The sequence below is a fragment of the Stegodyphus dumicola genome, chromosome 8, assembly GCF_044657685.1.
Source record: "Stegodyphus dumicola isolate Sdum_Otavi_A_Nest chromosome 8, ASM4465768v1".
In the NCBI taxonomy this organism is placed as follows: Eukaryota; Metazoa; Arthropoda; class Arachnida; order Araneae; family Eresidae; genus Stegodyphus; species Stegodyphus dumicola.
Genome location: NC_140775.1, coordinates 27,089,072 through 27,116,453, shown reverse-complemented (window position 1 = coordinate 27,116,453; position 27,382 = coordinate 27,089,072). Strand labels below are relative to the sequence as shown.

The window sequence follows — 27,382 nt, the reverse complement described above, 5'->3', positions numbered from 1 at the left end:
TTAAATGTAATATCTGAAATAGTCGTAAGCTATAAAAATTCTCTCAACAAATACTGTGACCATTTGAAAGTCGGTGCTACTTCGTTTTACTTAAGATCGAGTATTGATGAGAATTTTGTCCCAGAAAAAATATTGTGGAAAAGAATATTAGCATTTGTAGGTAGCTTTCAATACCCGAAGCTTAAGCTTCGGGTATTAATTTTGTATTTGCTTCACAGAGCTGAGCCGAAATGAGAAACAAAGAAAAACTGATGTAGAAACTGATTAAGTAAACCATATTGTTTTGAATAAATAAGTAAATATCGATTAGGGAACTATGGCGTTTTAAATCTGTCAAGTTCAGGTTTTGATGAAGTTATTCTGGTGCTTAAGGCACAATATTCTTTCATGAGCACTCAGTGCCCATTTTCACTGCTCTTTGTTATGAAAGAGCAGTGAAACCGCTTTCCTTATGGAAAGCGGTAAGATCGTTGAGACGAGGGCGTTGCGGTTGTAGATAGCATAAGTCGAGCTTCATTACTAGGCAGAAACTAGTATTAGGACTTTGTATAAATATTCCAATTTGCTTAAAAAGTAATCTGACCGTGCTTAGATAGTTGTATATAAAGTATACTGAAATGTATTTGTCATCATACAGTGAGGGATAAAAATGAAGTGTTTGCAGTTGTGCCATAACAGAAGGAATTATATATGTATTTTAAAAATTTTCATCACGAAGTAGTTTGCTTGAACAAAGGTCGATTTATCTGTATTCCACTAAAGAAAAGAAAGGCGATTTATAAAGAAGGAAGAACAAATTTCTTAATTTTTGATTGATCTTTTTTTAATCTCACATAGGGAATTGAAATTTTGCCTTTACTCCGAAAGTACCGAATTTGTTTCATATGATATCACTTCCAGACAATATTTCAAGTTGTCAGTTTGGACACATCTATCGTATTTCTGTAAACAATCTTTTTAGACAAGTATTAGACAATCTCAGAATAACTGTCATTAATAATATCATTTTGTGTAAACATTGCATCAGCAGAGAACATCAGCTCAAAGGAAAATGTCCAATAAACATCCGTGAAGAGTTGTTAATTTTGATACAGCAGGATAACTAACGTTCCCCCACTTCTTTTTTTTAGCGAGAAGACTTGACGAAATGTTTAAAAAAAATTTTTTTTTTTTTTCAAACAACGTGTGCTTTGTTCTTTGAGAACGTAATCTTGCAGCTAAGGCAAATTTATTATCATTTTTTATTTGGGGGAAATAGAACAGCGTTGATATTATGATCTAACTAATGACTCAAAATTACTGGTGGTATCGTTAGATACTGTAGTTTTCGGAATATAAGTCGATATTTTAGGCCCATCCCGGAGAAAAAAAAAAGAAAAAGAAACTACCTCCCAAATCCTAATCGAATTACACACCAAAAGTCGCCAACTATTTATATAAAATCTAGGGGTGAATTTATATGTCGAAAAGTACGGTATTTGCAGTAAGTTAAAAAAGTATTCAATTTTCAGACCTCTGTGTTTTGCACATTGCAAATCAGAACCCAAACAAAAATTACAAATTTAACTGCACGTTAAGTAATAAATTAGTAAACAAAACAAATGTTAGCAACAATCGAAATCTCATGGTAAATTCAGTTTTTAAATTATTGTGTATTCAAAATATATATATCAATAATCATCTTATTATCATTGTGTTACAAATTGTGTGTATATGTAAACACTTTTAGTGAAATTATAGGTATAATGTAACATGAAATGTTTGTAAAAGCGAAGCTCTGCCGGAAAAGTAAGGTGGCAGGGGCCAAGATAGACAGATAAATACCTATCTCGCTGAACTGATTAGATATCGCCAAGATGGCGAGGGTTTTGGCGACTAATTTTGTCGCCAAATTAGGCGAGAAATTTCTAAAATTTGCCAAACTTGGCGTCCACTTCGGGACATTTTGGTACATTGATTCGGGACATTGATCCCTGCGTGTAACTGTAACTGTATCTAGCCCTTATATGTAACTCAATAATTCGAGAAATGGAAAGTGCTAGAGATTTCTCGGAAATTTCCCGGGGGGATTATATAAGACCAGAAAGAGCATCAGTTCTTAGTTTTAGTTGATAGTTTACACTGTGATGTTCCCTAGGGATTAAAAGAACAGAGCTTATAAAAGCCGCAAGACTACATAAGCATAAGCAATTCGCATTTAAGCATTCAAGTTCTTAGTTGTTAGTTCATAGCTGACTTCGGAGTATTCAGATCTCCGTGACAGCTTCGCATTTTAGATGCCCTTCACATTACGTTGTGTTTAACGCTCTTAGTAGTTTGAACTGGTAACTGCTGATTGTGCACTGTGGTATCGAGAAGTGTTTTGGGGAGTACGAGTGTTTTGGGGAAAGTTCCAGTGCTGTGAAGCATTTCTTTTGAGGAAATAAATTTCATCAAGTTATCATCGGTTCTGTGTACATTTACTCCGTACGAACCCGTGGGCACGCAAAAGTATATTTCCTTACACTAGTAATATTCAGTCGAATTGATAACGCTTGCAAAATTCCGTCATCTGTTTTTCTTTATAGCTTTCTCTTCTTATTTATTTATATATATGTATATATATATTCATATTCTTAACAGTTTCTTCTGTAGTTTCGTGAAATTTCGTTCCGATAACCAGTCATCGTGATGGTCCTAAAATTTTGAAGTAATTAGGCAGCAGTTTGTGTGTTATTTTAAATGACGTTTTTACTGGAAAAATCAATCGCTATCTACGCATCTTATTCGCGAAATTTAACACATTCAAATTTGTGAAAAGGAGGGGATAACACACTTTGTGTCGATTTTATATAAAACTCTGTCTACTTTCTGTCGAGTGACTTCATTTTCAGAAGCAGATTTTTAAAGAAATTTTGGCGCGAGAAAATGTAGCGGACTTGCCAACAAGTTGGAGTTGCGAAATAGACAAAGCGTTGTCTATCCAGAAAAAAATAAATAAATAAAAAGGAAAAGCACAAAGTATAAAAATTTTGAAAGCGGTTGGGAAAAAAGGGGGGAAAAACTGAGTTGGAATTAATATGGTATTAACTAAATAACATGAAATTTTGCAAATGTGGAAATCCTCGATGAAGTCATACTCACTCACTGCAGAAATATTTGGTTAATTTTGTAACTACGATCAAAATTATTCTTAAAAACCCGTAAGTTATGAAATATTTATTTATTTCTGCTTTTCTAACACTGAAGTCATGTACCTCAATGAAAATTTTTAAAGCTGTTTAGTTTGATGGATGTATGTTGTTATAACAAAGAGTTTAGAAATTCATCTCGAGAATTAAAATTGGAAATAGGATCTTCAAGGAGCAAATGATGCCTTTTTTTAAAATTTTTATTTATTTATTTTTTTAATTAAAGCCCCGGAAGTCTATTAGTCACGAAACACGATTTGATGTTGTGTTCTTTTCATTCGATTCTTTTGACGTTCGAAAAAACGTAAGATAAGTGGAACTTGAAGATACGAATTTCATTTGTTCCAGCATTGAGCTCGTATAGCGAATTTCTCGCATCTAGAAATAAACTTCTTCATTGAAAATAATGGAAAACCAGTTAACCCGTTCCGCACCCCCAAAAAATATCAACATATCAATCCATTTTCGTAATAAATAACACTGGTAAATAATATAACCGTAGTTTACCTTTATGAAGAGTTCTGACTGGCGACAGGGATGTGGTGAAGACAAAGAAATAATACCGGTTCTCTTTTTAAAATTTTCAAACCTTCCACGGCTTGCCTTAAATGCCATCTCATCTTTAGTCGACGTACCTGGTGTTTTTCGGAGAAGGTCCAAGAACAGATTCTTAGCCTTAGAGCAAATGATAGCTTCCGACACCGAATCGCCTTTTAACTGCTTCTCGTTAATACACACCAACAACAGCTTCTCAACATCTTCTACGAGTTTTGGAAGTAACGGTAACTCCTTTGACTACATCAAGTTTCTTAATTTCTTCCTTCTTTTTCAGAACATTGTAGAGCGTCGATGTCGAACGGATGTCGAATGCAAGTCTGCCAATTCCGTCACTCTTGCACCACACTTTATGTTTATCTATACCTTCCTTAATTTCAATGGCCATGGCTTCATTCTTTTAATTTGCAGCTCTATCTGAGGCAACAATCTTCTATGAAATAATAATTTTCACTTTAAATTGTAAAAAACAACAAGCGCACAAACACGTAGATCAAAGAACACTCAGTGATCTGACGAGAGTATTCTCCGAGTCGAGCCGGATGGGGAAACGCGCCACGCATACCAGTCGACAACAGCATACCAACAGCCTGTCTTGGTGCTCGTATTTAGAGACGAATTTTTCGCTCATTTTTTCCTCGTATCTCGAATTTCTCGTATATAGAGGTGCTCGTACCTCAAGGTTCCACTGTATTATTTTTTCACATTTAATCTGTTTGCTATTAAGTAACAACTAAATTATTTAAATAAATTAAAAGGAATAAATGCAGTTCTTAAAAATGTTATTTTTTTACTTTTAACTTTATTATTACTTACTTTACTACTTTATTGATTACTTACTTTACTTACTTTATTGATTAAAATAAAATGCATTTAGTTCATGGTATGTTTAATTAAAAACATATATATATTTTATAGAATTATATTACATTCCCCCTACTTTTTAAATATGTTGTGTCTTTTGACTTATCTCACTTGTCTGACAGTAACATCAAAATAAGCCCACTAAATTCATCGTGGCAAGGAGTGTACGATTGCCAATGTCGTTGGTCTTGAGCACCATATAGGTGACAGGACGACTTTTGCTCATTTCCGCCTTAAGTTTTTAATCGAGACCTCTCCGTGGGTCTCTCAACCCCCTTACCCTACCACCAACATCTCGAGAATACTTTCACCTCGCCGCATATTTAGAGTGCCCCCATGCCGCACAAACGCTATACATTTACTGCCTTCTGCAGGATCTTCGATACGGCAGTCAGAGTCACTGACCACTATCCTTATTGGGCGGCACCTTTTAAATAGACAGAAGGTACATAACATTCCCCTATTGGTCTCAACACACAATTCACCTAATATCCTATAAAACGTTTTGCTATTCCACTTGAGCCGTCTCTAGCCATAACTGCTGCTCATAAATGATATTAAGATCCCTTATGGGCGGTCTGGAAAGTTTGATCCCTATCATATATTTATTTAATTAATTATTTTTTAATTGCTGAGAGCATCCTGAAGAATTCAATCAGTTTTGTAGCTGATAGAATGATTAATATTGTGTTATTTTTAAAATAAGACCTTGTAAGGCAGCAAGGAAACTGCTAAAAAACTTTATTATGGTCATAAGAGTCTCTGTTAATGGCAAGAGATTTCAAGTAATCGAGTTCCTGTTTAGGAAAAGTTCGTACAATAAATCTAATAACAAATTGAATACATTTTTTGTTAAGCAGAGTGAGAAGATTTGACACGAGTAGGGTAGCAAACAGAAAAAGACGATAAACAATAACGCTAAAAATCTGTTTTTTTAGGAGTGATTGCAATTTCAGATTTGAAGACTTAGGTGCTAAACTTATTAGAACCAGGCTCCTGTGCGATAGCCGCAACCTGAGTGTAATGTATAGCAATTGCATAACTTTTTATAGGCATTGAGCTGAATGGTTATATCTATCGATAACAGATAAACATAGCGCATCCAGAACGGTAATTTTTTTCAGTGTTTAATGGTAATAATTATTTAACCTCAAGATAAACGTATATGAATGTCAGCAAGTTCTAGGCTGAGGTAATTAGCACCAGCTAATCCTTCAGTTTGATGGTCGTAATTGTTTTGGGAAACGAAGTGAATCTGATTCGGAGAAGCTTTAGTAAGAGAGATTAATTCCTTAGTTCCGGTATGAGTAAAGTTTTTTTTTTTTTTTTTCCCTTCTTCTTCTTCAAAGGGGCATTAGACGCAAAAGGCTATTAGTTTCTAAACGCATTTTGCATCGTTTCACCTTCTGCATTAATTCACTTTTCAAACTGTTGCCACCCAATATTATCGCCGTGTATTATATTTAAAGAAATTAAATAATGAAGAATCTGCATGAATGTTTCTCGCATTGTGGGGGGGGGAAAGTAGAGCCATCAATTTTTGAACAACGAAGTCCTCCAACCGAACACGGGGACTTGGAAGCCCGAATTTTGAATTTCGAATTTGTTTTATTATAGCCGCTAGATTTGCTTTAACTAGCTGCTACGCGACCAGCCCTCATCTGCCTTTTAAATGTACCGTAAAAATGCCGCAGCAAACATTAAATTTAAAACATGCACAGAATTTTACTCTAAGAACAACTTTATCAATAAATTTAATAAATAAATAAATAAAAATAATAAAAACAGTAAAATTGTATCACATATTAAAAAAATTTCAGTGAAATGAGCAATATTCCATAAAAGTACAAATATCAGTTATCCTAATAAATAAATAAACCAACTTTTCGTTGAAAAAAAAAATCATGCTAAACTTTTGAGTTAAAAACAGTGAAATAGGCAATAAATATTTTATCTCATATTTTCAAAAGTCTGGAGTCCAGTATACAAAGGATTGACTGAAAAACTATTGCCAAAACCTCATTTCTAAAAGAATGAAACTATTCAAAATAATGCGATTTCATCAAAAAAGATAAAATTAAAATTAAAAAAAAAAAATCTGATTCGAATTTTGAAAAAAATCGCTTCAATGTGCACTGGCTCTTGTCTAGATGCACCTTTATACCAAATTTTGTAGCCCTGGGTCTATTAGCTTACGCGCAGTACGAACGAAAGACACACACACCCCACACAGACAGACTTTCTTTTATTATATGTAGAGAAGATTTAAAATTTTGTAAAACTTAAACGAAATTTTTTATTAACAAACTCAACGATTTCAAAGCGAGCAATGGCAACAGTGTACGAAGGGAAAAAAATTATCTCCAGCGCGCGAGACTGTGTATCGGAAATTCTAAAGATATGCTGTTTTTAAATATTTTGTGATATTGCTGTTGAATTGAATTTTATGTGGTTTAAGTGCGAAGAGCATGGTATTTAATAAATAAAGGTAACACACAAAACGTTTAAGAAACACCCTTTCGGGCGTAATATAAAATCTGAAAAGCTTTCAGATTTTCTTTTCTCTCTCTCTCTCTTTTTTCCAATCCATGGCGGGCGCTAGCCATTTTTATGCTTCCACCACTCCTAAGGGAGTGGAAAGGGGTTGTTATTTTATTATGGAGGCACCTAATAGGTGGCCCGCCGTTACCTCCTGTGAGGAAAGGTGGCGCTGCTGCTTTTTGAGTACTTGCTAAGTGTAGCATAGTAATTAGTATTTTTTGAATCTTTAATCTTTATTCATTGGGAAACTGTAGTAGGCTTAGTGTCTATCGTGCATTTAACCCTCTCGCTGCGTAATTTTTTTTTATCAAAATTCGTTCGAAAATTGCGTAATTTTTTAATTACGGATTTCAAATCTACATATATTTTAGAGTTAAAATATACAAAAAATTTTCGTAAAAGAGGGTTTTTTTTTTTTTTTTTTTTTTTTCCCAGTATAGAATTAGCTCATAAAAAAAGATTGTCAGGAAGTTTAAACTGAAGAATAATCATATAAAAGAAAAATTCTGAAAATTAATCTTGGTTAAATTATGATTTATTTTATAAAATGTAATGTTAAAACATATATACTATGAAAATACGCAAAATATTTATAAAACATTTATTAGAAATGAAGTGTAGGATGATAAACTTCAAAACAAGGCTCGAGGCATCCTATCTCGCCATCTTTGCACCAAATACGCGTTTCTTTGAGAATTTTTTGCCAGTTTCAGTTCTTTTTTTAGAAACAAACAGCACAATGTCTACGAGTTGGAATTGGAGGATATATATCTAGCAAAATGTCGAGCAGTGAGTCTCATGTGATTGAGAGTTGAACTGCAGACATCTTTGATCTTTGAAAAGAACGCGCAAAAGGGTGCAAAATGTGTTTGTATATTTCGCAAAAATATGGACAACTAATGCCATCTGTTAACCCAAATCTAAATATATAATTAAACATCACAGAAAAGCCGAAATGAAACCATGAACGGGAAAACAGCGGCTTGTACAGTTAAATAAACGAAAAATATGCATGCCCCGGCGGAAATCGCGGGTTGCGCAAATTTTGCTACTTCTGTGCTGCCCGTGGAAATCGCCGAATACGCAGCAAGATGCATTTAAGCATTAGAAAAAAGTTTAAGAGTCTATGTTATATTACAAAATGTGTCTATAAAGTTGCCATATATTTTAATCATTGTTCCCATCTTTATTTCAGGTATACGAGCGCCCATCATGTTCTCGCAGTTGGCTGGAGCGACATGTCCTGCTACATGGCGGCAGTAAACCCTTTCGTTGTATCGTGGACGGCTGCAACCAGAGGTTCAGTTCCGAAGTGGTGCTGCAGAGGCATGTCAATTCCCACTTCCCTCAGTCCAGGAGCAACAAAGGGAGTGATCACGCGAATGGCAGGTTATGTCGCAGGAAAAGACACAAACACCGCAGGCGGCCACAATCCCGTAAGTTCTTACTTTCCTTGTTGCTCTTGTCCATTGTATCTTAATGCGTAGATCATAGAATCTTCAAGCGTATAAGTATTCAGAGCTCTTTCTTTTTGGTGTCCAGATGTTGATGCATTGAGTTGTCTGTCCAATGCACTGTTTCTATCTAAACTGTGAGCTGCATAATTCGCGGAGATGGCTATCTTTGTGACTTGTTGAAAGGCAAAATTCGCCGATAAAAGTGAAAATGTTAGACTGTGTATGGTAGGTGAGCAGAAGTTATTGGATTTATCTTGAATATCCTGTTTTCTTCACGAAGTAAGATTTGCTAGAGTTAAACGAAAAAAACTTATCCTGCTCTACATATTTTTCTTTATATATATATTTATATCCATTATAATCGAAATTAAACGTATCATCCTATTTATTTAAGGTAGAGAAAGCTAACAGTAGCATAGTTTTACATATTTTGTATTCCAATTGCTTTAGGCTTCCTAGACTGCTATTGAAAAAAAGCATGATTCTGAGCCGGTCAAAGAAATGAATCTATAAAAGAATTATGCGTTCAAAATTTCGTTTGCAGTTAGTAGTAATTTTCATACAGTGTTTCAGTGTTTTCCTGAGAATTTTTGAAAATCGTGCTAAAAATGTAAATTGCTAGTGCTAAGCGATATTGTGAACTTGATAAACTGCGTTAAAATACTTGATATTACGTTCTCAACTTGAAAAAGTGCAAGTATAGTGGAGACATGGGAAAAGAAATGAAAACGAGATTTTTTTTTTTTTTCTTAACTTTTTCACTCGACAATGCAGATGCTATAAAACATGAAATTCTATTGGTAATAAATACTGCGAAAAAAAGTTGTAAATTATATATGGCAGCAGAAAAGGTGTTGCCCCAAAAGTAATTCTTTTCTTTTTCTCTTTTTTTTTTTTTTTTTTCCATCGCTTTTTTTTCTCCTTTCTCTGAAAAGTATTTCACAAGAAAAGATTGCATACGGGTATCTAAAGTGCCAGTTTTTGAAATGAATTATAATTTTTACCTCATTTTGAGCATAATTAAACAAAACTAGTTTTCGTTGTAATTCTGTTAGTTTTATCTGTCTCTTCATATCAAAAGCAAGCAATGAAATAAGAGTGCGTTTTTAGTACGCGTTTATATATTTATTTATTTATACAATGAAATACAAGGAACCCTCTCTTGGCAACTACTTCTTGTATCTGACCACCTCAAAATTGGCCAGTGTTTCTAAGAACAAAAATAAGCTCTGCCACTGGAAGCATATCGTCAAAACTCCCACTTCCACAAAAAGCCAAAATTATCTGAAACCGTGATTGGCCATCTTGGAAATGGCTCACTGTATACAAAACACATCTAGTTTTAAAACTATTTTAAACTATAACATTCATTACTATGGCATCTCATCTTGCCTTTCCTAAAATAGCGTCAGTAATTTTATTTCCACCTGAGCACAATCCGGAAATACTCCTGTATTTGATTTGAAACGCAGTCTGTGCTTTAACCCCCTTCTGTAAATAGAAGAACGTTTAGTCAGTGTTTTCAATAGCTTTAATTTGTATTATTTTAGTAGAACTTTTTAACCTCGTTTTATGTTTCCAAGGTATGCCACAAAGAAGCTTGTTATCGTCTCTCAAAAATCTTAGCCATTAATGATATTTAATCATAATTATGGAGCTATAATATAACTTTGTTTAATTTTATCTTTTTCAAAATTAAAATGTCGAGTTTTGAGAAATTCCCATATTACAAGTCCAGAGCAGCGGTTCTCAACCTTTTGACTAACGCGTACCATCTAAACAAAAATTGAAAACCTTTAGTACCACCACTACAAAGTACTACTTATCACCACCACCACTCTTGAACAAAGCTCAGATCGCATAAATTGACGAGTGTTAGAGAAAAAACTCAGTCAGGATGTTGAGGTTTTAATTTTTGAATTTAATAGTTAAAATACTTTACCTATTTTTCACTATTTTTACCGTACGCTTACCACTGGTTGAGAACTCCTGGTCTAGAGCATTAGAAGTTCAGTGTAAAAAGCTGCTCCTAGGAATTGGTCTGAAAGATAAAAACCGAAGGTATGCTGTTACAAACCACGCGATTGTTTTGGTTTAACAAATGGAAGGTGACGTTTCATAAACTGATTTCTTTATTATTATTATTATTATATACTAGGGGGAAGAAAATGAAGGCTAATATGGGAAGGACGGTCAACAGTTATTTCCGGTTCGGGCTGAATCGGGAATAAGATCTTCAAGGCTCATTTAGGATTAAGGCTATTTTTGGCTTATCACCCCCATCTGACATTAGTTTATCCTTCCCCCCCCCTTTGGAAAATTCTTAAAACTTTGCCTTTCAATGAGTTTATTGTTTTATGCAACATGAATCCTGCTAATATGGTTAATGTATCACCCCTCTTAAACCATCGATATCAGGCGGCGCTGTGGCCGACTGATATCGATCGCGAAATTTCTCGAATTCCCGATAGTCTTATCCGACTCTTTTGGCGACCTTTTTGATTGGAAGAGGATATTTCATAAGGAATTAATTCCTAAGAGACTGGCAGTGAACTCCATATTTTATGAAAACGTAATACGCAGATTTCAAAAGAGAATTCAGTTATTTAGATACGGAAAAGCTCAGTTGAATAACTGGTATCTGCTCGATGGCAAGGCAACGTCTGACAATTCCATTCTCATCGTTTCTAGCAAAGAAAAATGTCACAGTTTTCAAGCAGTTGACGCTTGCGGATTTCTTTCTCTTCTGTAAAATGAAGTCTTGTCTCGCACATTATTATGTTAGCAATTAATTTAATTCAAAAGATTCAAAAAACCGTAACCAGAAACTTAAACTGTAGTCAAAAAGATAAGTTCTATGAAAGAATTAAATCCAGCTGTTTGAAACTGCCAACCGTTGTATTTAAACTTACAATTTGTGTAGATTGAAGGCTGTAAGAATATTGCTTACTTCAATTTTCGATTTTGCACTAACTTAATCATAAAACTTTTTAGGCCCACTCGCATAGATACATTTTATTTTCAAGCACGTCAATAGTTCCGATAATCAGTTTCTTTATTCTAAAATTATTAATAATTGCATAATACTGATAGGAATTCTGAATGCTGTCTTCTGTTGTGTTTACTCCTTATGCCCGGGGAGGCGTTTTGATAAACAGTCGTTCCCTGGGCAACTAATGGATCTATAAGTTGTTTGATACACCCCCTGCCCAGACAGAATTACAGACATCTGCTAAACCTGGCTCTTGTGACGATAATAGAAAGGCAGCCGGGGGAGGGAAAGATCAATCATTTCGTTTTGAAATATGGTACAGTTAGAAACGCGTACTTGGTAATTTGGCCTTCGTATTATCCAGATATGAAACACTTGTAATATTTCATACATTTAAAAGCGTAAGAACTAATATTTTAACAATCTGGAAGTTTTATTTCCTTCCTCAATGTTAAAAAGATATGTAATGGAAAGGGTTGCTATATAACAAAGTGATTGGATCTCTTTTTGGAAGGATTCGCAATATTTTTTAATTCAGTCTTCAAAATTTTGGCAATCATATTTTAAATTCACCATAGTCAAAATAACGATTACCAATCGTTATAATCGATCTTCATTATTGTGCGAACAGTAATAATTCGAAACATGATAAAATAATGGCCCATTGTTTTGTAAGACAATTTCGTTAGAAATTTGAAACCTTTTGTGTATTTAAAATAACAGCATTGAAATAGAAGTTCAGAAATCGAGAACCACAACTCTCCCTATAGTTTGTCGTTCTGTCCAGGCAAATATAGAGGGGTCATCTTGTGAATAATACTTTTTTTTTTTTTTTTTTTTTCAAAATTAAGACGAACGAAGTTCCTTATTAATATGAAATATACTCTTGTTTCATCTTCTGTTAGTTCTTCAATAATTACGAAGGGATTTTCTTCCGCCAGGATTTGGAGGACGTCCTCTCATTCAGCTATCTTCTTCCAGGCTCGCCTTCTAGGCTGTAGTTTTCGGCTGGGAATTTCTGGAATCACCGCTGACACTGGCTTACGCGTATTGCCTGGTTCCCATTATTGCGTTAATATCCTTTTAATGATTGTTGAATCGAACTCATAAAGCAGAATGTAACTCCTTTGTCATTTCAATTTTAGCTTCGAAAAACTTCAAATTAGCAAAGAATTATTTTTAAATTTAATTACCTTCTTCAAAACGTACACTAAGAATAAAAAACTAGGCAAAATTACTACTTACTTTTCGAGGAAATAAATAGAGGTTGTTTATCCCATCTTCCTCCGACTTTTAGTTCATGCAATTGAAGAAACAGCGTTGTATATAGAATGAACTTATAAAATAAAAGTTGTTATTAACGTGTTTTTAATTTTTTCATTGACTTAAAACATATTTTATTATTTTAGTTTTCAGATAGTCTGTTATTTTGCGTTAATAAAAGCAATAATCTTATTTTAATTTAGTTGATTTAAAAACAGGTTACGAGAGCTTTTTTTAATACTTACGGGAAAATTAATTTAATCTTTTTAGTTTATGCTGTAAAAAGGTAGTAACGTCATGGTATTTAGATTGAAGGTCATAGTAAAATAAATTTCATTGTTTTTATTTTAATTGAAAAAGATTACGTTTCAGGAAAATAAAAACAATTCTTTAATTTTCTGAACAAAAAGGTGTTTTTGCATTTTGTCTTAGTAAAAAATAAAAATGTTTTTTTATTTTATTTTTTCCGCTGTATGTTCTTCGTTGAGGTAAATATGTATATATAAATAGGGGGGGAATGAAGTGCATCCCGTTTTATGCCAAATGTGTGTTTGGCCAACAGGAACAATTCAACCCAATTATTCTGATTTTTTGGATATCCGAACAGGCTGCAGTCCGAATTAGTCGGAATATTGAAGATTTTATTGCTGTTTAAAAGCTGTATAGAAACAATTACTTTTCAGATACTTTAATTAAGTAAATATTACGAGTCTTTTGCATGGTATGGTATTTTAAAATACGCTATTTTACGAAGGAATGTATTTAAAATGAAAGTAAACCATTCTAAGACGACTGCATTGTCGTCGGGGGATTTTTTTTTCTTCTATGGAGGTAGTCGTCTTAAATACCACTATTTATTTATTTCTCCGACACCTACCTATATTAAACGAAACTAAATGAGAAGGATTTATTTTAATGGAAATGTGTATTATGAATAGCAAGAGGAATAGGGAGTTTTATTAATAAAATAATATTATCAAAGAATGTAGCTACAGGTATAAAATTCAGCTGCGTTTTTAAATCTATGCAGATTTTCCTCACGCACGCCTTTTTCCGATGCTAGAAATTTATTTCCCATTCCTTTCCAAATTTTGAAAAATATTGTATATGCATTTATTTAAATTATTTTTAGCGTGTTTTATGAATTAAGCAACAGAAAGTATAGAAAATCTTGATGTATCAGAAATCGAATAAAAGCTTTTTAAAAAAATATATTTATAAATTCAAACTAAATACCTATAAACTAAATAAAAGTTTGATCCCCCCCTCCCCCCGGTTAAGAATCTCCTGGTTTAGAGTCAGCTGCTTGCGTTCACGCGACTCCGTTGTCTGAAGGTTCCTATAACCCTTTATCTAATGTAAGAGAGATTATGTTCATTTTCGTGCTAGCGACATCTGGCGGTAGGGGAAAAATCCCTTCTGCAATTTCATCTTCTCTGCATGCACGTTTTATCTTTTTCTCCGTAAGATGTTAAGTGTTAATGCATTTTTGATGTAAAGGAAATTAGAACGCTGAGAAAGCGAGAGGTTTGCGTTTCGTTTCAGTTGAAATTTTGCTGACGGTTTGGCAACAATTTCCGTTTATGTGAACTACGAGTTAAAACTTTTATCATATTTAGTTTTTAAGGTATAGTAAATATTGCTGCACAATTTCAAATTACTCGTCAAAATTTTGTTTTAGGTTGAAAAATAATTATTTATATTTGTGTAATTGTATATTTTGTTTTTAATGAATGTGAGTTTTAATAAATAATAAAATTTAGGAATGGAAATTGCTATCATTCTCCCAGAGCAGGCACAGGAAGCTGGAAGAGATTCGTTATTCATCTAAATAATGTCAACGTATAATTTATTATTATTATATAATAAAATGTGTATTAATTTATAGGAGGCGATAATTTGTCGATTTGCCACAGGTGTTTAGGAAGCGATTATGCGTTCGAATTCAGTGCTGTGTGACTTTGTTTGCATAGCAACGCGAAGTATTTTTAGTTTGTAGTTAGTTTTTAATATTAGAAGTACTTACAAACAATGAAAGCTTCTAATATGACTAAATGAAAAAGATAAAGCTTAATTAAAAAAATAAAGAACATTTTTGTTTCAATACTTTTTATGTAGTTCATATGAAGTATTAATAAATGCCTGCAGAACGGTTTAAATCAATAATAATGTTTTTAAGTTTGTTTCATTTTAATTAAAAATGTTTCATTTAAATCAATAATAATAATTTTAAATCAATAGGTTTAATAAAGTTTAGCATTAAGAATTTTCTTATTCGTTTTATTTAGAATAGTGTACATATTTCTTAAAAAAATGTACCTCTGAGGGAAAAAAATCCCCATAACCATCGCTTTGGCGCAATTTTGCCAAAAGTTTTTCGCCAAGCAGTTAGCGTTTGACCCAACTAGTAGTTGGATGAAAGAAAAAAATTCCGAGGCCGTGACAATGACCTACACAACGCTACACCCCAAACCCGAACTACAGGCGACCCTCCTTTTTTTACGCTCTTTATTATTATGATTATTTTTTACTCTTCATTTTTAACGTAGGACCGGTTTAGATGGGAATTTCTCCCCTCTTCTTTTGCTTAGAGAAGTATCGGCCATTTCCCTTTCTACCTACCAACCTTTTTAGTTTGTTTATTTGCTCCTCTTTTTTCTGCCGGTCTGCTTTGCGTCTGCACTCTCTCCGTTGGTTGGTCGGATAGTTGCCAAGGCAACCGACCCACCAATCCACTGGCCTCTTGACTGAGTACTCTTTAATGGAAAGTGCGTTAGGACATTTTTGGGTTTTGTATTATTATTTGCTTTATTTTCTTGGTGATAGCGGGTTGGTATTTTCATTTTTTATTTCCTTTTTCTTCATTTGTTTTTCCATCCTTTTTTTTTCACTGTGCTCGGAAGTTGTGTCCAAACAATGAAATAAATCGCAAGAAAACATTATGTCAAAATATCGTTATTATGTTGCAGTTCTTTAAATGTAGCTTCATCTGCAAATGGAGTAATTCAAAAATGCTTTTGTTAGATATAATTATCCTATAGGAATTCTTCATGTAAAGGGATTACAGAAGCGTTCACTCCTAAAGGAAATATCACCGAAAGATTGGATGTAAATATCTCATTATTCTATTATCCTGTTTATTAATCTCTGTGAATCTCTGTATTATTTATTAATATCGTATATTCCTTTAATATCATTCATTATAAAAGCATTGATATTCAGGGGGAATAACAGAAGAGTTTTTTTACAACCGAATTTTTATTAAAAAATTATTTTATATGCAATATATATTAAATTGTAGCAACATTCATTACCTTTTTTTTAAACATCATAGTTTTATTTAAAGAAAATTGAAAAGTTTAAGAATTAATTTTTTATCCATGGTATTTCTGACTGAACATAAAATTATAGAGCTACTAAAAACTGACAGATTTTAAATCAGAATTATCAAACGAAAATTTAAATGAATGTATATGTACGTGTTAATTCTGTTCTTCCGTGAGATTCTGAGAAAGTTCTATTATGAGGCAAGCATTTCAGACTTCGAGTCGTATATGATTAAAAATGTCGTGATAGATAATTTAAAAAAAAAAAAAAAAAACTGTTTCGTATGTATAGCTAAGGCTGTGTAACCTGAAACTGATTTAAAAAAAAAAAAAAAGATAAATAAACCATTAAACTTCCGCCACAGGAAATTTAAATTAATGCGGGAAAAAAAAAAAAAAAAAAAAAAAAAAAAAAACAGCGCAAAGAAGTACGTACCACCACCATTCTTTTTTTTTTTTTCCGATCCATCCAGTGGTGTAAAATTCCATTGAATTTATTTAAAATTTTCTTCCATTTAAAAGTCTGTCAATATTCACGACAGCGAAGAAAATCGAGTAAATTTCGAAAAACGCCAAAGTTCGGTTACCTTAAAGATTAAAATATTTTTGGATTTATCCGATAGTGCAATGATAACAAATTTGTATTGATTAGTTTGATCATTAACGAAGAGTATAGAAACACTAAGTAAAAATTTAAAAGAAAATCTGAAATGTTTCAGATTTTAAATTTCGTCAAAAGGAGCGTTTTTTTAACATTTTGTGTATTACCTTTATTTATTAAATTTCACGTTCTTCGTCTTTAAACCATAAAAATCAGTTCAAGAGCAATATCGCAAAATAGTTGTAAATTGAGCATATCTTTAGAATTTCGGATATAGTCTCGCGCGCTGGAGATAAAATGTTTTCTGTACAACATTGCCATTGCTCTCTTTGAAATCCTTGACTTTGTTAATCAAAAATTTGCTAAAGTGTTACAAAATAGGAAATCGGTAATAAAACAAATTCTAAATTTCAAATTTGGTCTCTCACATGTCCATAGTCATACGAGGATTACGCCATTCAAAATTCAATGGCTCTCTAGAGTACCGTTGTTTTATCACAATGCGAGAAATATGCATACATTTATGCAGATTTTTTATTATTTGATTTCTTGAAATATAACGCAGAGCGATAATACTTCGTGGCAACAGCTTGAAAAGTGATTTGCCGTTTGTAGTGAATCGACGCAAAATCACAAAACGAAAAGAATAGTCCTTCAGGGACAAAGCCCCTTTGGACTAATAAAGGAAAGAATCTATAAGGAAGAGTATAGAAACACCGAATTAAATAAATAAAGACATAAGATTTAGGAAAAATCGCTGTGGAGTGCAGAGTGTGGTATTGCCATCACAAATACGTACATGCTCAGGGTTTTAGTAAATTCAATTTGATAGAAAGGGGTCAGAAATTAATTTCAAAAATTCACCTTGGCTAAACCTGAGAATAAACTGGAAAATCAAGCTGCATAAAATCACCTCCCTCTCCCCTCCCCCCCAAAAAAGGTAATAATAATCTTTTAGAAAATTGTAATTTTCTGTTCATAAACATTGAATGTTCACTAACTAAACTGTTGTGCCTATGCAAAAGTGAAACTGAGAATTTATTTTTAAATATTTTTTGCATCTCGATTGTTTTGATAGTTTACGATCCCCTCCCCGGAAATATTGCAATGATAGATATTGAAACGCTTTTTAATTCATCGTAAGTTCTCTGCGTTGTACACTTTTCATGGAGGGAACTGAAAATCTTGGAGGAGGTACTTCTTTATCTGTCTAGGGAGGATTTTTGTAGAGAAGCTTAAAATGTGTTTGTAGTAAAAACATAGATTCCTTAATTCTAAGAAAGAGGTCTAAGAACAATTCATTTATAGACAATCTCATCGAAGCAGGGAGAAGGGGGATGAAAATGAGGCATTTGCTGCAGGTGAACGATTAGGGGAAGTCAAATAACTTCTCGGACATTCAAACAGCGATATCAAAATTAAACGGGATAGCTTCTTATTTCTAGTTCCTAATTGGTGAAGAAGTAATGCCAGTAGCTTTGAATATTTAAAAGAATAAGATGCTTAGCACTCAAATATCCAAATGATATAAACTCAAATATCAAATATCCAAATGATAATGATATATTTTAAAAACATGCTGTTTCAAAAAAAATTAAAGAAAAATCTGAAACATTTCAGTTTTTATATTATGTCCAAAGGGGCGTTTTTATTAACGTTTTGTGTGTTACCTTTATTTATTAAATATTATATTCTTCACACTTAAACTGCGTAAAATTCAGTTCAACAGAAATATCACAAAATATTTAAAAACAAGAAAAGTTTCGCGCACTAGAGATAAAAACTTTTTTTTCCCCCCTCACAGTGTCGCCATTGCTTGCTTTGAAATCAATTTTTAATCTTGCTTTGAGATTTTTAATCAATTCATTAAAGTTTTACAAAATTTGAAATAGATAATAAAAAATTCAAAATTCGGCTTACCATGTGCCTATGTTCGCATTATTGAAAGCTGGATGGCTCTAAATACCGTTGTTTTTTTTTCATAATGCGAGAAACATGCGTACATTCATGCAGATTCTTCATTTCGTAATTTCTTTAAATATTCGGCCTACTGGAAAGTTCTGTGCTTTTTTAGAATAAAACAAAATACAAATTTTTTTAGCATCAATAAACTTAAATAATGTATTGCCATTATTATTTAATGACTTCTTGCCAGCGTGAGGGCAATCTGTATATTCCATTTTTGAACAATGTTGTATCTTTTAATGCGAGAAATTGAACGAGTGCTTGTTTGATATCTTCTTTATTTTTACATTTTTTGCCCTTCAAAATTTTTCAAATATGGTGGAGGCGACATAATTCCCCAGCCTAGTTCCACAATTTTTGACGAGTCCCGAAAGCAGCGTGTGGTCTGGCATTATCATGATGCAGTATGATGTCCATACTATGGAACATTGCTGGCCTCTTTCTTGGACTGCTGTCTTTAAATTATCTCCAATATTTCTCCGAATTGAGCTTTTTGTTCAGTTTTAAAAGCTCATAATGTATTAGTCCTCGAATGTCCGACCATATACACAGCATTCTCTTATTCAGAGTCAAATTTGGTATAGAGGAAGTAGCCCACAATCTGCCCTTTTCCTTACGATGTTTTCGTAGGTAATCCACTTTTCATCCTCAGTTATCATCCGGTTCAAGAAGGGCTCGATTTCGCTCCGAGTAAGCAGAGATGTGCATATGACGACTCGATCATCCAAATTTTTCGGACTTAATTCATGTGGCACCCATCTTGAATATTTCCACACCAATCTTATCTTCTGAATATGGTCCAAAATGGTTTGCTGAGCTGAATTTAAGCCTTTCTGCGCTGTTGTCAGGAAAGGATCTTGCTCCAACATGGTCTTAACAACATCGTCGTTGATTAATGATTGTCGCCCATAACGTTGCATATCAGAAAGATCGAAATCACCTGTTTCAAATTTTTCGAACGATCTTCTGCTTGTCCTATCACAACTGTGCCTTCACCAAACACTTTCAATAAATTTCTACATGCTTCGGTAGAATTTCCTTCTTTTGAAAATCGTATAAAATACAGTGACGTAAATGAACATTATCAGTAGCCATGGGGGACGCTGCACACTTAAGACTAACGTCACTTCACAGTTAAGACTAACTTGAGTCAACTTTGTTTTAACTAATTTGCTACGTCAGTATGTAAGCATTGAGCGATAAAAATAGAGAGCCAAACATGCGCCAAATAAACTTGTGCTTAAGTGTCGAAAATTGTTGTCATAGAAACGGGCAGAACTTTCCGGTTGACCGAACATAATATAGGGCGATAATATTTGGGGGCAACAATTTAAAAACTGATATGCCGTTTATAGTGAACCGATTCAAAATGCCTTTTCGAGACTAATAGCCCTTCTGGGCTAACGCTCCTTCGAGCTAATAATTCTGGTCACAATTGCAAAATCAGTCTTAAAGATAGTTCAGGGGGAATACATTTTATTTCATTCACATCTGAATTTGGTAGTTGCGTTATCATTATTTTTAACATTGTCACTTGCTAATGTTAGGTGAAAGAAGCTTAAATAAAACTTAAATTAAATTTAAATATCTCTATTTTATGTACAGAACGTAAGTTAAATATCCAAGTATATCTTTGGGCGGGATCGATTTTATTTCGTTAAAAGGGAAAAAAAAAAAAAAAAAAAAAGAGAGAGAGAGAATTACAATAAACACTTGAATATTAATATAATACTTTTTACATTAATTGTAATACTATTTATATTATTTCAATGTTATTTGCTATTTATCAAAAACATGGCTTTTAGCTTTTTATTAAAAAATTATAAATTATTACGTATTAACTTACACATACTTACGTACTAACTTTTGCTTCATCTGGTAACAGTTATCTAGTCCTCAAACCCCTAACAGACGTGAAACAAATTGTTGCTGTGTCTGTGTGTATTTATATAAAGTAAGGGAAAGTTTTAAATAAACCTTTTTTATGCAAAGAAAACCTAGAACATAAATGCATGTTCTTGTATAAAGAAAGCAACCTCAACTCGTGGTGATGCAAACTAAGTAGCAACTGTCAATTTCAGTTCAATACGTGGAATAGTAAGATACTACTAACACCAAGTAATAGACTACACAATTAAATTTTAATTTAAGTTGGCTCAGGAATTCTAATCATCGCATCAAATTCAACTGTCGCAGCGATATAACGCAAAGTCGATTAATTGCAACTTATCAGAGCTGGCAGGAACTAAGCTTGCACGTGCAGACCAGAAACATGCTGTCTTCAAACTCCAAAAACCTCAACTTAAACATTAGCTAACCCCATTTACATTCTGGTCAGGAAGTGTATAGGAGAAGTTATAGTTAAAACACAAAGAGCAAAAATAACTCGTTAATTTAAATAATAGCTGAAAAGTTACAGTTGAAAAATATTCGAAGAAGTTTGGTATGTTTTAATATAGTTAACTTTATTAAATATAAAAATATATTGGTACAGTTAATTTGATTGTATGTAGAGGAATGCATTAACCTCTTTGAAACAACACCTAGGCATGTCTCTGAACCTCATTAATTAAAAATATAGACACTCTTTGTAAATTTATTTATTTTTAATTCAGAAACTTGCTTTATTGTCTTTAACATGGTGTAAGTGCATTCAAAGAATATGTTCTTAGAATTTTTAAAAGAATAGTTTTTTTTTTTTTTTTTTTTTTTTTTTTATTTTTTTTCCAAATTACTCTTAGCGACTCCTTCGAGTTTATCACAGCACTTCCTATCTTTTTAACCAACATTACTATACTGCATGATTTGCCTTTGTGTGACGCCACTGCTGCTCAAAAACAAATATTCCCTTTGTGGCTTCGAAAGTCCTTAAAAACTTCTATGTATTTATTGAAATTCATCTCATGGTAAGAGTGGTAATGAATAAAATTCTTAAACATCTTAAAGTAGTAATTCTTCTGATTACTAATTCTTAAAGTAGTAATTAATTTGATAAAGCTTCTTTGTGCAGTAATGAATTTGATAAAGCCGAAACATATTCTTGCCAAGGCACTTACAGTAATTGAAAGTTGAAAGACTATACTACTTGAGCGATATGTTTCATTTGAGCCTCTTCTCAACTATCATGACGATTTTATTCCCATTTCAGCCCGAACCGGAAATATCTTTGACCATTATTTTCATTTCAACGTTTGTTTTCCAACCTCTCCTGTAAATGTAAAGAAGGACCTTCCATCTTCTATACCAAAACAGTCACGTGATTAGTGTTAGCATATCTGCGTACTTGACCTGTCTTGAAGACCAATATCTAGTTTAGTAGTGTAATAGTTTCCTTGTCCTTCTTTTCTCTTTATGTTTTTCTCTTGTTTTCAAGGGCGATATTCTGAACTTTTGGACGATATTCTGGTAGGAACTCTTTGTAGTTGGGACCAGTATGAAAAAGATGATCCGTGTGATCCGTAGCCCTCTGCTGCTCCGATTACGTTAGTTCTTTAGTTACGTCTTACGTTAGTTTTCTTACAAAAATGATTGAATATATTGAAACGCAGAAGGGCCAAAAAGTCCTTAGTTTATTAAACGCAAAATAATTTTAAAATGAGCTATCTTTAGAATTTCAGTTACACAGTCTCTCGGAGATCCCCCCCTCCCGTACAGTGTTGCTATTGCTCGCTTTGAAATCGTCGAGTCTGCTAATCAAAAACTCATATAAATGCTTTACAAAATATGAAATAGATAATAAAACCAATTTCAAATTTGGGCTTCCAGATGCCCATATTCCGGAGGAAACGTACATTATTCAAAATTGGATGGCTCTTTATACCTTTTTATAGGTACCGTTGTTTTATCACAATGCGAGAAGCATGCATTCATGCAGATTCTTCATTATTTAATTTCTTTAAGTATAATACAGGGCTCTAATGTTTGGTGGCAACAATTTAAAAATTTATTCGCTGTTTATAATGAATGAGCGCAAACTGCAAAAACGAAATTAAAGCCCTGGACAAACTGCCCCTTTGGGAATGGGTTTACCGATCTAGCAGCTGCAATGGAAGTATTCTTGTAAGTACAGGCGAGAAAGTTATTGATCGAAAAAGTCATGCATATACAAGGGATAGAGCAAAAAAATTAGTTGCGAAAGGACATTGAAATTTCCCGAAAATCTTTAAAAAGGTGGGTTAAATGAAATGAGGGGATCTTTCTCGATCGGGACTGAACCGGGGATACCCTGAAAGGGAATATTCTGTAATTTTCAAAAGATTGAATTGAGAACGGGCTCGTTCGACATTAAGCCCATTTGAGCATATTGTATATATAACTGCAAATATGGATTTGTGGTCTTCCACTTTAATGGAAATGTCAACCTACATGTAACTTGGACATGTTGAAGGACTGCATGACTGTTGAAAGATCAACTGATATAATTTGCATCCGTGTAAAGAGCGTGGCTTGGGTGTTTGTGAGTAAGTCCAGAGGTGTGCTACCCCTTTGGACTCAGAACACCTTCTTAGATGTTCTTATTGGGAAACTATGAAGAAATTATTGGGAAAATACGACATCCTTAGATATTCTCTGGGATACTATGAAGTAACCGATTCTTTTGTCGCTTCCATGTATTTGACTATTACTTATTATACGAAAGTGACCCATTCAAATATTCTCAAGCGATAAACTTAAAGGAGTGTGTAATTATCACATAATAATGGATATTAACGACCGTGGATAATTTGTCGTTTGTACTGAGAGAGAGTTCTCTCTTCATTGGGATTCGTGTCACGTCTCTACTGTAGGTGAGAAAGTAGTCAGTCACGAATCGTCCACCATCAGATAATTTTTGATCATGTCGCCTTTCCCCCTTATGCAAAGAGGAACCTTTTATTTATATCTTCCCTTTTGTGAGTTCTAATTGAAAATGCCATCCGGTATGCGTGTGTTGGTGCATTTCAAGAACGTTAATGTGCTACGGATATGACTGATTTCAATTAATGTAATCTTGTATAGAAACAACTGAAATAAACTCTCTGGTGTAGATTGTGCATGACTTCCTGTGTTTCAGCCAACTTTGTGCCAGGGTTGAGTAGTTCCGACCTGGATCATCGGGGGGGGGGGAGTTAGTATTCAATATCCGTTTAAAATGTAATTGCAATTACTGCTGCTTCCTAGTGTAGTTTGTTCGGTCGGTGTCTATTATGTGATGTTGCGTGTCTGCCCGTTGAGGTGACGATAGGCTATGAAATATATACAAATGAACCTTGGATCTCCTCACTTCACGAACAAATAGTTGATCAAAAAACGCCTCAGATAACAAAAGGTCTCTTCAGAGGTATTTTGAGATAAATTATGCCACATAATTAACATTTAGAAATTCCCGGAATTATCATTTTAATATTTTCCATTTCTTCTTCTTCTTGTCTTTGCTTATACTCATTTGTCTGATGTTATGGGCTGATTTCGTGGGCTAGGGCTGACTAAGTTAGCAAGGAGCGCTAGAATACGCTTGTGTTTCGCAAACTGCCGTGAACACCTAACAGGTGACAGTGCGATTTGGCTCAGTTCCGCCCCGAACTTCGATGGAGAGCACCCCGGGGGGCGGGTCCCAGGGTCTCCCACCCGTCTCCCTTTCCACCGTACCACACGAGAGGATTTTCGGCTCACCGCATATTTAGAGTGCCGCAACCGACACTATACATTAACGAACGTCTATGACTCCTCCGGGATTCGAACCCGGGCACTTCGGCACCGCAGTCATCGACGCTAACCACTATACCGATTGGGCGGCTTCCATTTCTTAGTTGTTATTAATAAAGCTGGGCAACAAGACGCAAGATCATGCATCTGGTGCGGAGAAAATTATGGCCAGATTATTTGTAGCAGTTTGACTCTTAGGACTTTTTCTTGTTATCTGTGATAATATGTCTGTAGGTAAAACCGTGGGTGATTAATAATTAAGACCTGGAGAAGGTACTAAGGGATCATAAAATGAGCTTAACAAGAAAACGCTATTGCTGCAACTTCAGAAACAGGAATAAGAAGAGATTATGGAAAGAATGTCTTCGAAGGAAGAAGATATGATTCCAGTTCTTTAATTCAAAAAATTTATGCAAAATGGGGTAAGAAACAAAATTTTCACTTATCGATACCGCCCTAATAAAACATTAGCAAGCTACGTCATAAGCAATTTCAGTGACAATGTCATATTTGACTTTAGAAAATCTTAAAATGTAGACATTAACAAATTCCATTTAGCAGATTTTTAAGAAAACAGAGGTTAAAGGGTCTCAAGCAACGTCGAGGGGTGCTAAGTGACAGTAGGAAGGTAAAAGAAGATGCCATTTAAATACATTTAGTTACGTGAGTTTGTGATTCTTCGGTTTTATTATTATTATTATTATTATTATTGCCAAAACAACCACGTTATTTGTCTTTGCATTTGATAGTCCTAAGAACCAAATTTTATAAGCAGTTCCCCCCCCCCCCATAATAGGAGTTTCTTTTAGAAAAGTGTTAGAACAAAAACATCGAAACACAAAGGTACTAATAAAAGCCCTCATTTTTAACAACTGGTCTTTTAGATTGAAATTTATCTATCAAACTGGAAAATAAAAGCAGTGGATTCGCCAACCTCTCAGTTGTAATACAAGTATTGTCAGAGCATTGACTCTTTGTATATTCTTTATTTATAAACGTGTAAAAAAGCAGATTTTGTAACATGACTTGAACAGATATTTCTGAATCGAGCTTAGTTGGGAATAACAAAATCTACCCCTGAACTCAGTTAGGAATAAGACTAAGTTGGAAATTGACCTGGTCGGTACTCAATAAAATAGAAAAACAACTATGGTGTATTTCCGATTTTGCAAACTCATGTGTACAACAAGGCAAAAGTTTATAAAATAGAAAGATTATTAAGTGGCATTACAAAAAGCTTTTCGAGACTAACACATTAGATATGTATAACCCTATGCTCGTTATGTATGTCATATTTGTAAAAACGTTAATTCGTTAATTGAAGATTCGTAAAAATGTATGAATGTAAAGTACAAAAATATTCGATCTGCCTCTTTATAAGTGTGGGCATGTTTTATCGTATTTTCACCTTAGTTAGTTTTGAATTTGTTACTGTCATCCAGGGAACATATATTGTATTCTTAACATATTGTTACGAATTTTGTGTTTAGAAAATCAATTTTAAAAGAATTATTGTTAATTAATAATTAAAATTGTTGTATTTTTCTGAATGTAGCATGAGACAAATTTTAAGAGAAAGCTATGCCAGAAAAGTAAGAATGCAGGGGTACGTGTCCTTTAACATGGAGTAAATGGGTATCTCGGTAATTTATATTGAAATTGAATAAATGTAATTTACCACTATGTTAGCTGTAACCGTAATTCCACCCTCGTATTGCTTTCCAGTAATTTCGAGAAGCAGAAAGTACTAGAAATATCTCGCGGCTGGTTGAAAACTATGAAGGCCGAAGAGAGAGCATCCGCTTTCAGTTGTTTAGTTATTGTTGTTGCGAGTTGTTTAGTTAGCTTTCTCTTTAAATGGACATTGCATTGCGTTGTGTTTAACGTTGTTAGTAGTTTGAAGTGTAACTATTGGTTATACTGTGTGATACTGTGAATATTTGTACGAACAAACATTTATGTGGAACATTCCAGAGTTCTGAAATATTTCTTTTGATAAAAATGAATTTTATTAGCTTTTTATCGGACTTGTGCATTCAGACATTCAATTCTGTTACATATAATATAAAAGCCGTGAGTCAGGTGGGTTCTGGGCTATCAGTGTGCATGTAGTAAGTTCCCTGTATTGCAGGATATTGACGAAATTGTTGAAGCTGATAGTTCGCAAAATATATGCAGTCTGCAATTTCTAGCTTAAAGAATTATAACCACCAAATTTTATCAAGGCTGTATGTCTTACTGTATTCTGTTCAAATCTGCGAAGTTTTCAGACTTAAATGAAAGCACATTTTTAGGCTCTAATGTACTATAAGGGATGTAGGGTGGGAATTATTCATAAGTGTTGAATTATTGCTGATTGAAAATTTTTCCTTTTTCCGTCTAGCTTAATGTTTTACAGCTTCTAAATTTATGTAACGTTTTGCGCAATTTTTTGTGCAGTATTGTTTATGTAATATAGAATCGTGTAAATTATATAAACTTAAAAAATTAAATTGTGTAAAAACTTAATTTAAATCGTGTAAGTCAATTTAAATCATAAAATTGCTTAAGATTCATGCATTCATTTTAATCCCAAAAGAATTTTATAATGCTTTTAAATACTCAAAAGTCCCCATAAGACCTTTTTTCAAATTTAAAAAGCAAGGAAACTTATTTAGAATTCTTTAAAAGTATGGCCATTTTTTATTAAATGGATTTAATAGTTTCAGTAGAATTCTACTGATTGATTCTATACACATTATCTATGATTCTATGCGTGAGAATTTTGTAAATTGTACAAATTGTTATAAAATTTCTGCTCAAATCTCTATAGAAGCTATATTTAAAATTTGCAGAATTCTATCGATCGATGTAGTTTGTAGAAAACTGGTCTATAATTCTAAAGGATTCTGGTGAACCTTTTAGAATATCGTTCTATTTAATAGGCCATAAATCTTTTCGTAACTTTGTTTTTAATTTTTTTT

The 27,382-nt window shown here is 33.4% G+C and overlaps 1 protein-coding gene across 4 annotated transcripts in view; it reads left to right on the top strand.

Moving 5' to 3' along the window:
* Positions 1 to 27,382, top strand: part of LOC118196155 (uncharacterized) — a 411,448-nt gene that overhangs the window by 340,614 nt on the left and 43,452 nt on the right. For 3 of the 4 annotated variants that reach the window (XM_085821689.1, XM_085821692.1, XM_085821690.1), the window contains exon 3: positions 8,326 to 8,566. In XM_085821689.1, the coding sequence (XP_085677815.1) occupies positions 8,326 to 8,566 (241 nt within the window). Of the gene's footprint in view, positions 1 to 8,325; positions 8,567 to 12,520; positions 12,925 to 27,382 lie in introns of those variants that run through there. The other variant, XM_085821691.1, reaches the window with a different exon arrangement.